Genomic DNA, 13,819 nt, shown 5'->3' with positions numbered 1-13,819 from the left:
CCTGACTAGATAACAACATCAGTGCTAGAAGGGACTGGGGTTTGCTCTCTCAAACTCCCTTCTAGCACTGATGATGTTACCCAGTCGGGCAATGAAACGTCTGCAAGAAAATAAGCTCAGAGAGATCCTACAGTTCAACCCTGAGTTACAAATACTTTCTTCTGTTGGTATTCATTTCTCTCTTAGTAATGGTTAGCATCTTCCACCTGACTGCAGAAGATGGTGAGGCTTGGGCCAAATTGTTTTTGGCTTCTTTCACCAGGACTTTCTCCATCAGAAGCTGTCTTACCTGATGGGGAGAGAGCAGGAATGTTCCTTGGTCAAAAAATCCCCCTGTTTGATTCTTCAGGCTGATCATGCAGCAGGATGAAAGGCGAAAACCTGAATTTGGCATCATTCTTTTCTGATTGTAAGTCACTGTGTTATTTTGCACGCCATCTTGAATGCTGAAGGGAGACCTCTAACAGATATAGGCTGAGCTCATATAATGCCATAGTTCATACAGGGGTGGCCAAAATTGTGGAAACTTTTTGGGAAAAGTATATTTTCTAAAACTATCTACTGTTTCTCCCTGAAAATAAGACCCTGTCTTATATTTTTTTGAAGCCTGAAATAAGCGCTTGGCCTTATTGCCGTGCGCTCAAAAGCCCGATTGGGGTTATTATCAGGGGTTGTCTTATTTCAGGGGAAACAGGGTAATAACACCACTTTTTTTTCGAGTAGTACCATAAAATTATATATCAATGGAAAGATAATTTAATCAAGAATGTAATGCAATCACTTTGATGAAGGATTTGCTATTAGAATAGCAGTTACAGTATAAAGAAGAAAAGTGAAACACGTAGAAAAAATGAGATATACAAAGACTTTTACCACAGAAAAAATGAGATACACAAAAATTATCACCGGGTCAGTTAATACTTAGTTGGGTAACCTTTAACATGAATTATGGCTTTACAACTTCTTCCCATGGAGTGAACCAAGTCTTTTAGTTCTGCAGGTGTTCTAATGTTAGTTAGTTAGTTAGTTAGTTTATTTGATTTAATGTGAAACCAAGATTGAAGGATGGCTTCTATTAACTGGGTTTTATTGCTGGGTCGCTTCTGACTAACCAGTTTCTTTAGTCGGCTCCATAGATTTTCAATTGGGTTAAGGTCTGGGCTATTCCCAGGCCATTCCATCAGTGGAATAGGATTATCTTGAAACTCCCCCCCAAAAGTGGTGTTATTAGCCATCAAACCTCAAAAATGCACTTTTCCCAAAAGGTTTCCACAATTTTGGCCACTACTGTATAAAGCCATTGTCAACCAAACTTTCAATTAACCAGTGGAACGACTTGCCTCCAGAAATTGTGGGTGCTCCAACACTGGGAGGTTTTTAAGAAGAGATTGGACAGCCAGTTGAATGGGGTGGGGTCTCCTACTTGAGCAGGGGGTTAGTCTAGAAGACCTCCAAGGTGCCTTCCAATTCGGTTATTCTATTATTTTGAACGAAGCATTTTATGGGCTTATGTGAGTGGAGCCCTTGCCTCACAATCCGGAGGCTGTGAGTTCAATCCTAAGTAGAGGCAGATATTTCTCTCTCTGGGCACACTGAGGATATATCTGTTGAAAAAAAACCTCCATACTGGCGACAAGAAGGGCATCCGGCCAGTAAACATTCAGTGTTTTGTCCCCCGTCCTCACTCAGACAAATGCAATATCCAACACACCTGCCAATAATGTATTGTATAAACAGACCAGAATTCCTGGCAGACGAGAGTTCTGGCAGCTACTTGTAAAATGCCTGCCAAATCAAATTAGTACTCCCAAAAAACAGGAGAGGCTTTATCTACAGTCCGTTTCCAGAGCGACAAATGATCCACAAGAGTTTAGTCCAAAATATATCTGAGCCGAAGTGCAGGATTCACGATGTGACTCTTTAGAGTTTAAATGTTTGTCCGTCACAAAGCCTGCCGAGCAACGGCCCCTTTTATCCCTTGTGGGGCGTGGCTCAGTGACTCAGCTCAATCCATGGCCCTCCCACGCCTCTTCCTTTGCTGCGCACGCTTCTCCCTCCGACGCTGCCTGGGATCAAGCCAGGATTCATCAGTATCACTCTCTATCAATGGGTGCTCCGAAATGCCTTCCTCTTGGCACATCCCAGGCTGTTCCTCCTGGCCTTTGGATGGAACCTGAGGCATTGCCAGAGAGGAAGGTCCTGGAGAGGGAGGCCTTGCCAGTTCCTCCCCCTCACCTTCTGAGTCCTCTTCCTCCATGAGGACAGGCTAGGGAGTTGGAGCCACAACACTCAGCTCCATTCAGTTGCCCGGAAGGGATTATCCCCACAAGGGATTATTGGGTCATTAAAAGAGGGTGATGATTTTATGGGTGTATGTAATATAAAATCCCAATTGCTAAACAGAAAGAGATGTGCCTTCTTTTCGGAAGGCTAGGAAAATGGATCTCAGGCCTCTTATTGGACCTAGGAAGCATGCCTTTTCCCTGGCAGCCCTTGTCTCATGGAATGCCCTTCCCTCTGAAGTTTAGCAGGTCCTCCCTGTGAGGGACTAGTCAATTTTGGGAGTTGGGGGAAAGGGACCTTGGAGGTCTTGTAGTCCAGCCCTCTGCTCAAGCAGGAGATACTATACCATTCCAGACAAGTGGCTGTTCCGTCTCTTCTAAAAATCTCCAGTGATGAAGCACCCACAACTTCTTTCTGGGTGGCAAGCTGTTCCACTGATTAAATGTTCCACTGATGTACCTTCCACCGCGCCCTTAAAACGCTATTATTCCATCAAGCAGGGCTGACCTAAAATATTATTTTAATGGGGTTTTGTGTTTTAGATGATTGGCCAAACTATCTAATAATTTTAAATTGTTTTTAACTTTTATATTGTTGCTTTTTATCTTGGCTGTACACCGCCCTGAGTCCCTTTGGGAGAAGGGCAGTATAAAAAAATTGATAAATAAATAAATAAATAATAAATAAATGTCCTCAGGAAATTTCTCCTCAATTCCAGGTTGCTGCTCTCCTTGATTAGTTTCCATCCATTGTTTCTTATCCTACCTTCCGGTGCTTTAAATGGTCAAATAGCCTTGGTGGTACAGGGGTTTAAAGCACCCTGTTATTAAGCTTATTAAGACCAGCTGCCTGCAATTACTGCAGGGTTCGAATCTCGCCAAGGCTCAAGGTTGACTCAGCCTTCCATCCTTTCTAAGGTAGGTGAAATGAGGACCCAGTTTGTGGGGGCAATAAGCTGACTTTGTATAAATATACAAAAGGATGAAGGCTATTGCTGAGCACATTGTAAGCCGCCCTGAGTCTTCGGAGAAGGGCGGCATATAAATCAAATTAAAAAAAAATAAAAAATAAAAAATAAATGTGAGCTCTGGTTTCAAGGATCCACATTTTCCTGCCAGATCTCCATTAATATTATTACACATAGTTCTGTTAAGTGGGATTATGCATTACAACAGACGTTCCCTCGCTTAATGTCCAAGAAGAAGCTCACCACTGGATGTAAAAGGGAAAGTCGATTCTTGGTCTTCAAGATCTGCAGTATGTAAGCTTAATGCATCCCTATGAATAAAGCAAAAAAGGAAACCAAGTTGCCTCTCTGTTACTCAAGAGCAGTGGTGAAATCTGAACCGGTTTACTACTGGTTCGCTGGCCATGCATGTGCACTGCGCACCAAGCGTGTGATGCAGGGGTGAAATGCTCCCAGTTCGGACCGGATCGCCCGATCCGGTAGCGATGGAGGCGGGTGGTTCGGAGAACCAGTAGCAAAAATCCCTGCACACACACACACCCATACCCAGCTGAGCCGCACAATCATCAGAGGCTTTTTTTTTTACTTTTAAAAGCATTTTTTCTACAACCTCTTCGGCCGAAAAAATGCTTTTGAAAGTAAAAAAAAAAAAGCCTCTGACGATTGCGCGGCTCAGCTGGGATCGTCAGAGGCATTTAAAAGAAAAAAAGGGGTTTTTTTCTTTTAAATGCCTCTGACGATCCCAGCTGAGTTTTTTAAAAAGCCTCTGCCGATAAGGCAACTCAGCTGGGATCGTCAGAGCCTTTTGAAAGCATTTTTTAACAACCTCTTCGCCGAAGAGGTTGTAGAAAAAAATGGTTTTAAAAGTAAAAAAAAAAAAAAATTGGCCACGCCCACCCAGTCACATTACCCCCCCGAGCCACGCCCACAGAACCGGTACTAACAAATTTAAGATTTCACCACTGGTGTGATGTGTCCACGCATGCACAGTACACACCAAAAAGAGGCTTGAGAAGGTAAGTAGAACAGCAAGGGGATGGGGAAAATCCGCTATAGCGTGCGATCTTGGGAACTTTTTAAAAAACTTTTTTAAAGCGTTTTTTACTACCAGTTCTCTGGAACTGGTAGTAAAAAATGCTTTTAATAGGTTAAAAAAAAAAAAGGTTCCGATGATCGCGTGCCACAGCTGTGATCATCAGAACCTTTTTTTACTACCGGTTCCGGAGAAACAGTAGGAAAAAAAAAATGCTTAAAAAGTAAAAAAAAAAAAAAAGTTCCAAAAATCAGCTGAGTGACGCTGATTTACTTTTTAAGCATTTTTTTTTTACTACCGGTTCTCCGGAACCGATAGTTAAAAATGCTTTAAAAAGGTAAAAAAAGCATTTCACCCCTGCTCAAGAGCCGTGTACAAGATGAGGAATACGGCCCGACATTATAAACATAAGAAATAATTAAAGGTAGTCCTCGACTTACACCCATTCATTTAGTAACCATTCAACGGCACTGAAAAAAGGTGACCATTTTTCACCAAACCAAGCGTCACTTCTCACCTGCTAAATGCTTCTTGCCCCCTGGTCACCTCTGAAGGTAAGTCTCTGACCGCGGCCTCCCTGTATCAAGAGACAGAACTCTGTAAAAGCCAGCAAAGAAGGTTGATTATTGATGAAATAAATGTATGACAACGACAGCAAAGCAATCGAAGAAGCTCCTTTGAGAAAAATGAGGACGTTCATGGAATCCCAGGGCTGGTCAAGTCTCCTGGGTGTCAAAAAAAAAATAAAAAAAAATGAACCAAACCAAGCCAGTTTCTGGAAGAACCTTGCTTAGGATGTCCTTAACCAAGACAGTTTTGATTCCTTAATTATTTCAGGGACCAGATGCTAAGAGCACTGCAGAAGAAGATGTTGCTTCCAACCCATCGGCCAGTAATTGAAACAAGGATTTCTGAATTTTCCATTTTAGAATACAATACAGAGGGGGTAATACAATTCAGCCGGTTCGGACTGATTCGCCTGAACCAGTAGCGGAAATCGCAGGTGCATTTTAGAAGGATTTTTTTTTTTTCGTCTGGGGAATGATGCTTCCCTAAAATGGAACATCTGGGGAGACATTTCTGGAACAAGCTTTGCTTTCATTGTGGGAGAAATTCTACTACCTTAGAAAGAGTGTAAGATGTATTTGTAACTGCTAGAAAAGAACATTTGAAGCTCAAGGTTGAACTGTGGGGTCCTAGGTGCTCTCTGAATTTGGTGGCTTTCTTGCGGACGTTTCATTACCCAACTAGGTAACATTATCAGGGCTAACTGAGTTTGGCAATGAAACGTCTGCAGGAAAATCACCACGCCCAGAGAGCACCAACGACAGCACAGTATCTGTAATTGTAACCTTAATGCGGGACAAGTGAAGGCTAAAGAGAATATTTTTTAAATTGTCTCCATAACTGCATTCTGGATATAGGCCATTAATGTTCAAAGATGTTTGATACCCCGTAAAAGGTAAAGTTAAATGTTCCCCTCGCACATATGTGTAGTTGTTCCTGACTCTAGGGGGCGGTGCTCATCTCCGTTTCAAACCCGAACAGCCAGCGCTACCCGAAGACGTCTCCGTGGTCATGTGGCCGACATGACTCAATGCCAAAGGCGCATGGAATGCTGTTACCTTCCCACCAAAGGTGGTCCCTATTTTTCTACTTGCATTTTTTTAAGTGCTTTCAAACTGCTAGGTTGGCAGAAGCTGGGAAAAGTCATGGGAGCTCACCCCGTTACGCGGCACTAGGGATTCGAACCACCGAACTGCCGACCTTTAGATCGACAAGCTCAGTATCCTAGCCACTGAGCCACGGTGTCCCTTGATACCCCATAAAAGTACATAAAAAATATGCAGTGCTATAAATGCAAAAAACAAGAAGAAGGGGAAAAAAAGGACACATTTTCTTCCATCTGGCTCAATTAGAATATTTTGATCTTCCAGATCAAAATTTCAGCGCCTCACCTGCAGGGGTCATGTGATCTTCTGCCAATGTTTTCTCTGCTAGGAAAGTCTCTGAATGGGGGGGTGGGGGGAGGTAAAAATGCAAACAACCACGTAATACATCATATTATTCACACAGTTTTGGGTAGTCATTAACTGTCTTATACAAAATGGGTTCCTGATTGGGAAAAGAGATACAGCTGAGTGGCAGCTTCGTTAAAAAGGTAAAGGTTCCCCTCGCACAAATGTGCTAGTCATCGTTCCCGACTCTAGAGGGCGTTGCTCGTCTCCGTTTCAAAGCCGAAGAACCAGCGCTGTCCGAAGACGTCTCCGTGGTCATGTGGTCGGCATGACTCAACGCCAAAGGCGCATGGAACGCTGTTCCCTTCCCACCAAAGGTGGTCCCTATTTTTCTACTTGCATTTTTTACCTGCTTTCGAACTGCTAGGTTGGCAGAAGCTGGGACAAGTAACAGGAGCTCACCCTGTCGCGTGGCACTAGGGGATTCGAACAGCTGAACTGCCGACCTTTCTGATCGACAAGCTCAGCGTCTTAGCCACTGAGCCACCTTCATTACAGCATAGTATATCAATATGTAGGTTAGCAGAAAACGAAACCGGCATAAACAGTGCTGCCTCAGTGGCCAAGCCGTAATCTACTTTGAAACAAGGCTGACTTGTGGTCCTATTCTTATGGTATTAAAACGGGACAAGTGAAGGAAAGTGATTGGTGGACTCCTTTGGCTTTGTTTTCCCTTCCACCAAAATCATCCAATAGCGAGACAAAAAAAACCTACCAGCCAATTACTGTATTCTTCTTTGCATGGCATAGAGATGGGCAAGGACCGACAGGTGCGTTGAACAACAAGCTAAGCCACATCTCAAATTTTCCAACGAGATGGTGGCAGATGGGGAGGCGATCAATGCCCATCAAGTGACAGCGTTCTTTTTCTAACGTTATTAACCAGTGGAACAGCTTTGCCTTCAGAAATCGTGGGCACTCCATCACTGGAGGTTTTTTAAGAAGAGACCGGACAGTCACTTGTCTGAGATGGTACAGGTTGAGAAGGGGGCTGGACTAGAAGACCTCCAAGGCCCCTTCCAGCTTCTATTCTATTCTAGTCTAGTCTAGTCTAGTCTAGTCTAGTCTAGTCCTATTCCTATTCCACTCCACATTTTCTGTTCTGTTCCGTTCCTTTCCATTCCACTCCATATTTTCTTTTCTTTTCTTTTCTTTTCTTTTCTTTTCTTTTCTTTTCTTTTCTTTTCTTTTCTTTTCTATTCTATTCTATTCCTATTCCTATTCCTATTCCACTCCAAGTTTTCTGTTCTGTTCCGTTCCTTTCCATTCCACTCCATATTTTCTTTTCTTTTCTTTTCTTTTCTTTTCTTTTCTTTTCTTTTCTTTTCTTTTCTTTTCTTTTCTTTTCTTTTCTTTTCTTTTCTATTCTATTCTATTCCTATTCCTATTCCTATTCCACTCCAAGTTTTCTGTTCTGTTCCGTTCCTTTCCATTCCACTCCATATTTTCTTTTCTTTTCTTTTCTTTTCTTTTCTTTTCTTTTCTTTTCTTTTCTTTTCTTTTCTTTTCTTTTCTTTTCTTTTCTTTTCTTTTCTTTTCTTTTCTTTTCCTTTCCATTCCACTCCATATTTTCTATTCTATTCTATTCTATTCTATTCTATTCTATTCTATTCTATTCTATTCCTATTCCTATTCCTATTCCTATTCCACTCCAAGTTTTCTGTTCTGTTCCGTTCCTTTCCATTCCACTCCATATTTTCTATTCTATTCTATTCTATTCTATTCTATTCTATTCTATTCTATTCTATTCTATTCCTATTCCTATTCCTATTCCTATTCCTATTCCACTCCACATTTTCTGTTCTGTTCCGTTCCTTTCCATTCCACTCCATATTTTCTTTTCTTTTCTTTTCTTTTCTTTTCTTTTCTTTTCTTTTCTTTTCTTTTCTTTTCTTTTCTTTTCTTTTCTTTTCTATTCCTATTCCTATTCCTATTCCACTCCACTTTTTCTGTTCTGTTCTGTTCCTTTCCATTCCACTCCATATTTTCTATTCTATTCTATTCTATTCTATTCTATTCTATTCTATTCTATTCTATTCTATTCTATTCTATTCTATTCTTATTCCTATTCCTATTCCTATTCCACTCCAAGTTTTCTGTTCTGTTCCGTTTCTTTCCATTCCACTCCATATTTTCTATTCTATTCTATTCTATTCTATTCTATTCTATTCTATTCTATTCTATTCTATTCTATTCTATTCTATTCTATTCTACTCTATTCTACTCTATTCTATTCCTATTCCACTCCACATTTTCTGTTCTGTTCCGTTCCTTTCCATTCCACTCCATATTTTCTATTCTATTCTATTCTATTCTATTCTATTCTATTCTATTCTATTCTATTCTATTCTATTCTATTCTATTCTATTCTATTCTTGAGGTGGGGAAAAAAATGAAACTTTGATTTTGGGTTTTACCGATTAGATAGGTTTGTCGTTATAGAAATGGCTAATTTATATTATTATGTAAAAGTAAAAAGTTGAGGTTTGATGTTATTACCATATTCTACTGCACCAAAGAGAGTTGGAAGTCAATGCTTTTTCTTTGTTTTGTCCCCTCCCCTATTTTTTTCCTATTATTTTCTTTTGGAATCTTGTATTTTGTATTATAAATTAATAAAAAGATCCTTCCTCAATTATTGCTGCAAGAGGGGGGGGGAAAACGTGAATAGCAAGGACCAGTAGCATCTGGAAGTAGGCCACAGACTAGGCAAAAGGCAAATAATGGGTGAAATGACCTCCCACAGCTATAAAAAATAGAAACACAAAACTCCTGGTCAACAGGAGTAAAACACCTGTAATATATGCAACAGGTAGCAGAATTGGCCTCTTTTCTCGGTTAAGCTTGACCTTCTGTGTGGTGTAGCTGCTTTGTCTCAATTCAGTGCTATGGCTTCCGGCAAGGGATAATGGAAAATGTAAGTTCAACCACGGAGCCTATTCCATGGGTGTCCAACAGCTTGTGGGCTTCATCCCCCAGAACAGTGTTGGCGAAACTTTTTGGCACCGAGTGCCAAAACGGGAGCACATGTGTGCATGTGCTGTAAACCAGAAGAGCATCCGCCTGGCGCACACAGGCGCGCCAAGAAGATGATCTTCCGGTTTATGGTGCATGCATGTGCACCGGCCAGCTCATCTTTGCATGCACATGAGTACCAGAAACCAGAGCAGGTGGTTGGTGCATATGTGCGGCCCGGAAACCGGAACAGCAGCTGCCTGGCGCATGCATGCGCGCCGGGCAGCTGCTGTTCCAGTTTCTGGCGCTCCCATGTGCATGAAGACCAGCTGGCTGGCGCGGTGGAACCTGTAAGAGCAACGGGGGGCGGTTCGTGTGCCTGGAGAGATGGCTCTGTGTACCATTTCTGGCACGCATGCCATAGGTTCACCATCACGGCCAGTAGTGGGTTTTAAAATTTTTTACTACTGGTTCTGTGGGCGTGGCTTGGTGGGTGTGGTATGGCTTGGTGGGCGTGGCAGGGAAAGGACACTGTAAAATCTCCATTCCCTCCCCACTCCAGGGGAAGGATACTGCAAAATCTCCATTTCCTCCCGATCAGCTGGGACTCAGGAGGCAGAGAATAGATGGGGGCGGGGCCAGTCAGAATTTTTACTACCGGTTCTCCGAACTACTCAAAATTTCCACTACCGGTTCGCCAGAAATGGTCAGAACTTGCTGAAACCCACCTCTGATCACAGCCCTAGAACTCCGCAGCCAGCATGGAAATTCTGGGAGTTGAAGTCCACAGGTCTTAAAAGTTGCCAAGGTTGGATAATCCTGCCCTCCTCCGTGCTCTGCTGAGAGGTTTAAACAACTGTTCCATGATATCACCCTTATGAATTTGTCCTATACTGGATCACACCATGTCTTCACCTAGCCAAATTTCTGTACCACGGGAAAACAGATCTCACCGTTTTGAGTTTCTCAGCACTGCTATAAAAATTCCTTCAAAGGGAGAGCTTGGTTATTATTAAACCTTATGTGTGTGCTTGTGAATATACAGTACCTCTCTCTCTCACTCTCTCTCTCTCTCTCTCTCCATCCATCCATCGATTCATCAATCCATCCATCCTGCTAGGATGCAACATTTAGCTATCTTGATTGATCTCAAAAAATTATGCAAGCTTGGATCTGGTTAATACAGGCAGTCCTCGACTTATGACCACAATGGAGCCCCCGAATTTCTGTTGCTAAGTGAGTCATTTGTTAAGTGACTTTTGCCCCATTTTATGCCCTTTTTTTGGGGTCACATTTTTTAAGCGAATCACTGCAGTTGTTAAGTTAATAACCATGTTTTTACTTTGGCTGTGTACCGCCCTGAGTCCTTCGGGAGAAGGGCAGTATATAAATCTGATAATAAATAAATAAATAAATATTTACGAGACCGCCTTCTGCTACCAATAGCCTCTCACCGACCAGTACGCTCCCATAGAGAGGGGCTTCTCAGGGGGCCGTCGGCCAAACAGTGTCGACTGGCAGCCCGCAGGGGGAGAGCCTTCTCTGTGGGGGCACCTACCATCTGGAACGAGCTCCTCCCAGAGATACAGAGGATCCCGGATCTGCGCACGTTTCGTTGTGCTCTCAAAACTTTTTTATTTCAGCAGGCTGGCCTGGCCTAACTCTCCCTTTTAAATTTTTAAATAGTTTGATTTTTTTTATAAATTGGGTGTTTTAAATTTGTTTTTCGGCCAAAATATTTAATAATTTTAATGGACTTTTAATGTTTGTATTATCTGTATTTTATCTTGGCTGTTCACCGCCCTGAGTCCTCCGGGAGTAGGGCAGTATAGAAATTTGATTAATAATAATAATAATAATAATAATAATAATAATAATAATAATAATCATCATCATCATCATCATCATCATCATCATCATCATCATCATCATCACGGCGGTTAAGCGAATCTGGCTTCCCCTTTGACATTGCTTGTCAGAAGGTCGTAAAACGTGATCATACGGCCCAGGGATACTGCAACCGTCGTAAATATGAGTCAGCTCCCAAGCATCTGAATTCTGATCACATGACTCTAGGGATGCTGCAGCGGTCATATGTATGAAAAAAATGGTTACAAGTCCCTTTTTTCAGTGCCGTAACTTCAAACGGTCACTGAATGAACTGTTGTAAGTCGAGGACTACCTGTACTTGGCTGAAAGACCCACGAAAAATACCAGGGCATAGCAAAAACATCCCAAGAGAAGACGATGGCAAGCCATCTTTCAACCGTTGCCAAGAAGAACAACATGGGTGTGTCCAGAAAGCAAAGACAGACTGAGCTCAATTTGGAAAATTTAATCTCAATGGATTCACACAAACTCAGCATAGGTGAGAGGTCCATTGATGTCTGTGATTATCCTTGGCAAAGTCCCCTTTGCCTATAGATCATTCATTTCCAAAATGAGAATCCTAAAACACAGAAGTTACCAATATTTTGCATATCCTTACAGCGTACTGCTCAAGTCAGGGTCGCTGTCGCTTTCTGTTTTGGGGAGAATCGCAGAAGGTATTTCATCGATTGTGCTTCGTAATTCTTGAAGGAGTTGTTTTAAGTCTCGCAACGGATCCTCCTTGGTGTAATTAAGCTTGGAGGGCATCTGAATGGAAAGATGGATTTTTTAAAAAGACCCGTGAGGATTTGATTAGCTAAAAACAAGACTCACAAAGGACCTCTTCCCTAAAGCACTATTTCCATTGATAGTGACCAGTGGTGGGACTTGAATAGCTTAACAACTGGTTCTCTGGCTGGGTAGGTGTGGCTGGTTGGTCATGTGACTGGGTGGGTAATGTCACTCATCACACCCAGCCCCGCCTCCCGACCACTCACCTCAAAGGCAGAGGTAGGATTCAGCCGGTTGAGGCTAATCCCACCACTGCCTGGCCCCGCCCCCACCCATTTTCCGACCTGATTTTTGGCTGTTTTTTGGGCCCTTTTCGTCCATTTTTCAGGCCGTTTTTCAGAGCTTTTCAGGCTGTTTTTTGGGATGTTTTCAGGCTGTTTTTCAGGATATTTTGGGCCATTTTCAGGCCAAAAGTGGCCCAAAAAATGACCTGAAAACAGCTGAAAAATGGCCTGAAAACAGCCAGTAAAAACGAGTGGGGGCGGGGCCAGCCAGTGGTGGGATTTGCTGGTTCGCCGAACTGCGAGGAATCTTAACTACCAGTTCGCCTGAACCTGTTTGAACCGGCAGCAGCCCACCTCTGATAGTGACAAGAAACAGTTTAGTGCAGGGGTGTCAAACTCAAGGCCCGGGGGCCGGATCTGGCCCACAGAGTGCTTAGATCTGACCTGCAGGGGCACCCTGGAAACAGCGAAGGAGTGGCTTGCAGTGCCTCTGCCAGCAATAACGGAGTTTGGGAGGGATGTGTACGGCCCTCCCAAACTCCGTATTCGCTGGCAGAGGGTTGCAGGAGGCCGTCTCAGCTGAAAACAGAGCTCGCGATCCCGTATTTGCTGGCAGAGCGCTCAGGCCGCCACAGGCACTCAATACAAGTGACGTTGAGCTGGCCACACCTATCCTGGCCACGCCCACCCCGGCCCCCCAAGGTCAAACACAACCCTGATGTGGCCCTCAATGAAATCGAGTTTGACACCTCTGGTTTAGTGTTTCATCATATATTTTGTAGAAGAATCTGGAACTCTGACCAATGACTAAATATTACTATGTAGTTGCATACTATTCATCCCCCTCAGAACTCCTAGCGAAAACTATAAAATACAGCTAAAATAATAAAAGTTGGGGAATTATAAAGCCTAAAGACAGAAGTAAGAGTATGCAGAAGGTTGAACATGCTTCTCAACCAGTGAAGAAGAACTGCAGGGACTCAAAGCAGCGTCTTCGTGGACACGGATCAAAATTCAGGCCACTGACATGTATTTATTTTATTTTATTTTTATTTATTTATTTTTTGTAAAGTTTTTTTTATTTCTTACACAAACACACACACAAACATACAATGTATTTTTGCTGAACAGAGTATTCGGCCGGTTAACAAATTTAAACAATTTTTAGTCCTTTCAACTAAAATTACAATTTCTATACCTCTTTTTTTGCCATAACATTTATTTTCATCTATTTTGTACCAATATTACCCTTCATTTTCATCTCTAATTATGACCAAATTCCATTTTCCCTTCTATTCTATATTAAACCCCTTCCCATTATCATCTAATTTTTATATCCATCATCAAATTAATTAATTATGTGGTGTTAGAGTTATTTAATTCTTATATCAATAATAAACCCAGTTATTTTATAACATACATTTCCTTAACTAATATAATCCAACATTTTAATATAAATCAATTCATTATATAGATATCTTTTTCATTTATATATGAACCAGAAGAAAAAAAAACCTTAGATGAATTTAAAAATATTATAACTATGATCCTCTAATCATACAGCTTTCCCCCTGGTATTATTCCAAATCATCACTTAATCGTTTGTACACACACCACCGTAAACCATGAAAAACATTTCAATTATTATTCCAATTATTTTTCAGTTCATTTTCACCAT

General features: G+C 41.9%; 1 protein-coding gene across 1 annotated transcript in view; it reads right to left on the bottom strand.

The window, feature by feature from the left end:
- The window catches only part of CCDC158 (coiled-coil domain containing 158), a 71,645-nt gene that overhangs the window by 13,094 nt on the left and 44,732 nt on the right, over positions 1 to 13,819 (bottom strand). The window contains exons 18-21 of the mRNA XM_070948749.1: positions 11,745 to 11,893; positions 6,242 to 6,292; positions 4,801 to 4,860; positions 3,494 to 3,561 (exon numbers count right to left, since the gene is read on the bottom strand). Of these exons, the coding sequence (XP_070804850.1) occupies positions 3,494 to 3,561; positions 4,801 to 4,860; positions 6,242 to 6,292; positions 11,745 to 11,893 (328 nt within the window). The remainder of the gene's footprint in view (positions 1 to 3,493; positions 3,562 to 4,800; positions 4,861 to 6,241; positions 6,293 to 11,744; positions 11,894 to 13,819) is intronic.

Source organism: Pituophis catenifer, unplaced genomic scaffold (genome assembly GCF_029215685.1).
Source record: "Pituophis catenifer annectens isolate HBS135680 unplaced genomic scaffold, rPitCat1.0.hap2 SCAF_8, whole genome shotgun sequence".
Classification (NCBI taxonomy): Eukaryota; Metazoa; Chordata; class Lepidosauria; order Squamata; family Colubridae; genus Pituophis; species Pituophis catenifer.
The sequence above is the reverse complement of the archived record's forward strand: the minus strand, read 5'-3'. Positions and strand labels throughout refer to the sequence as shown.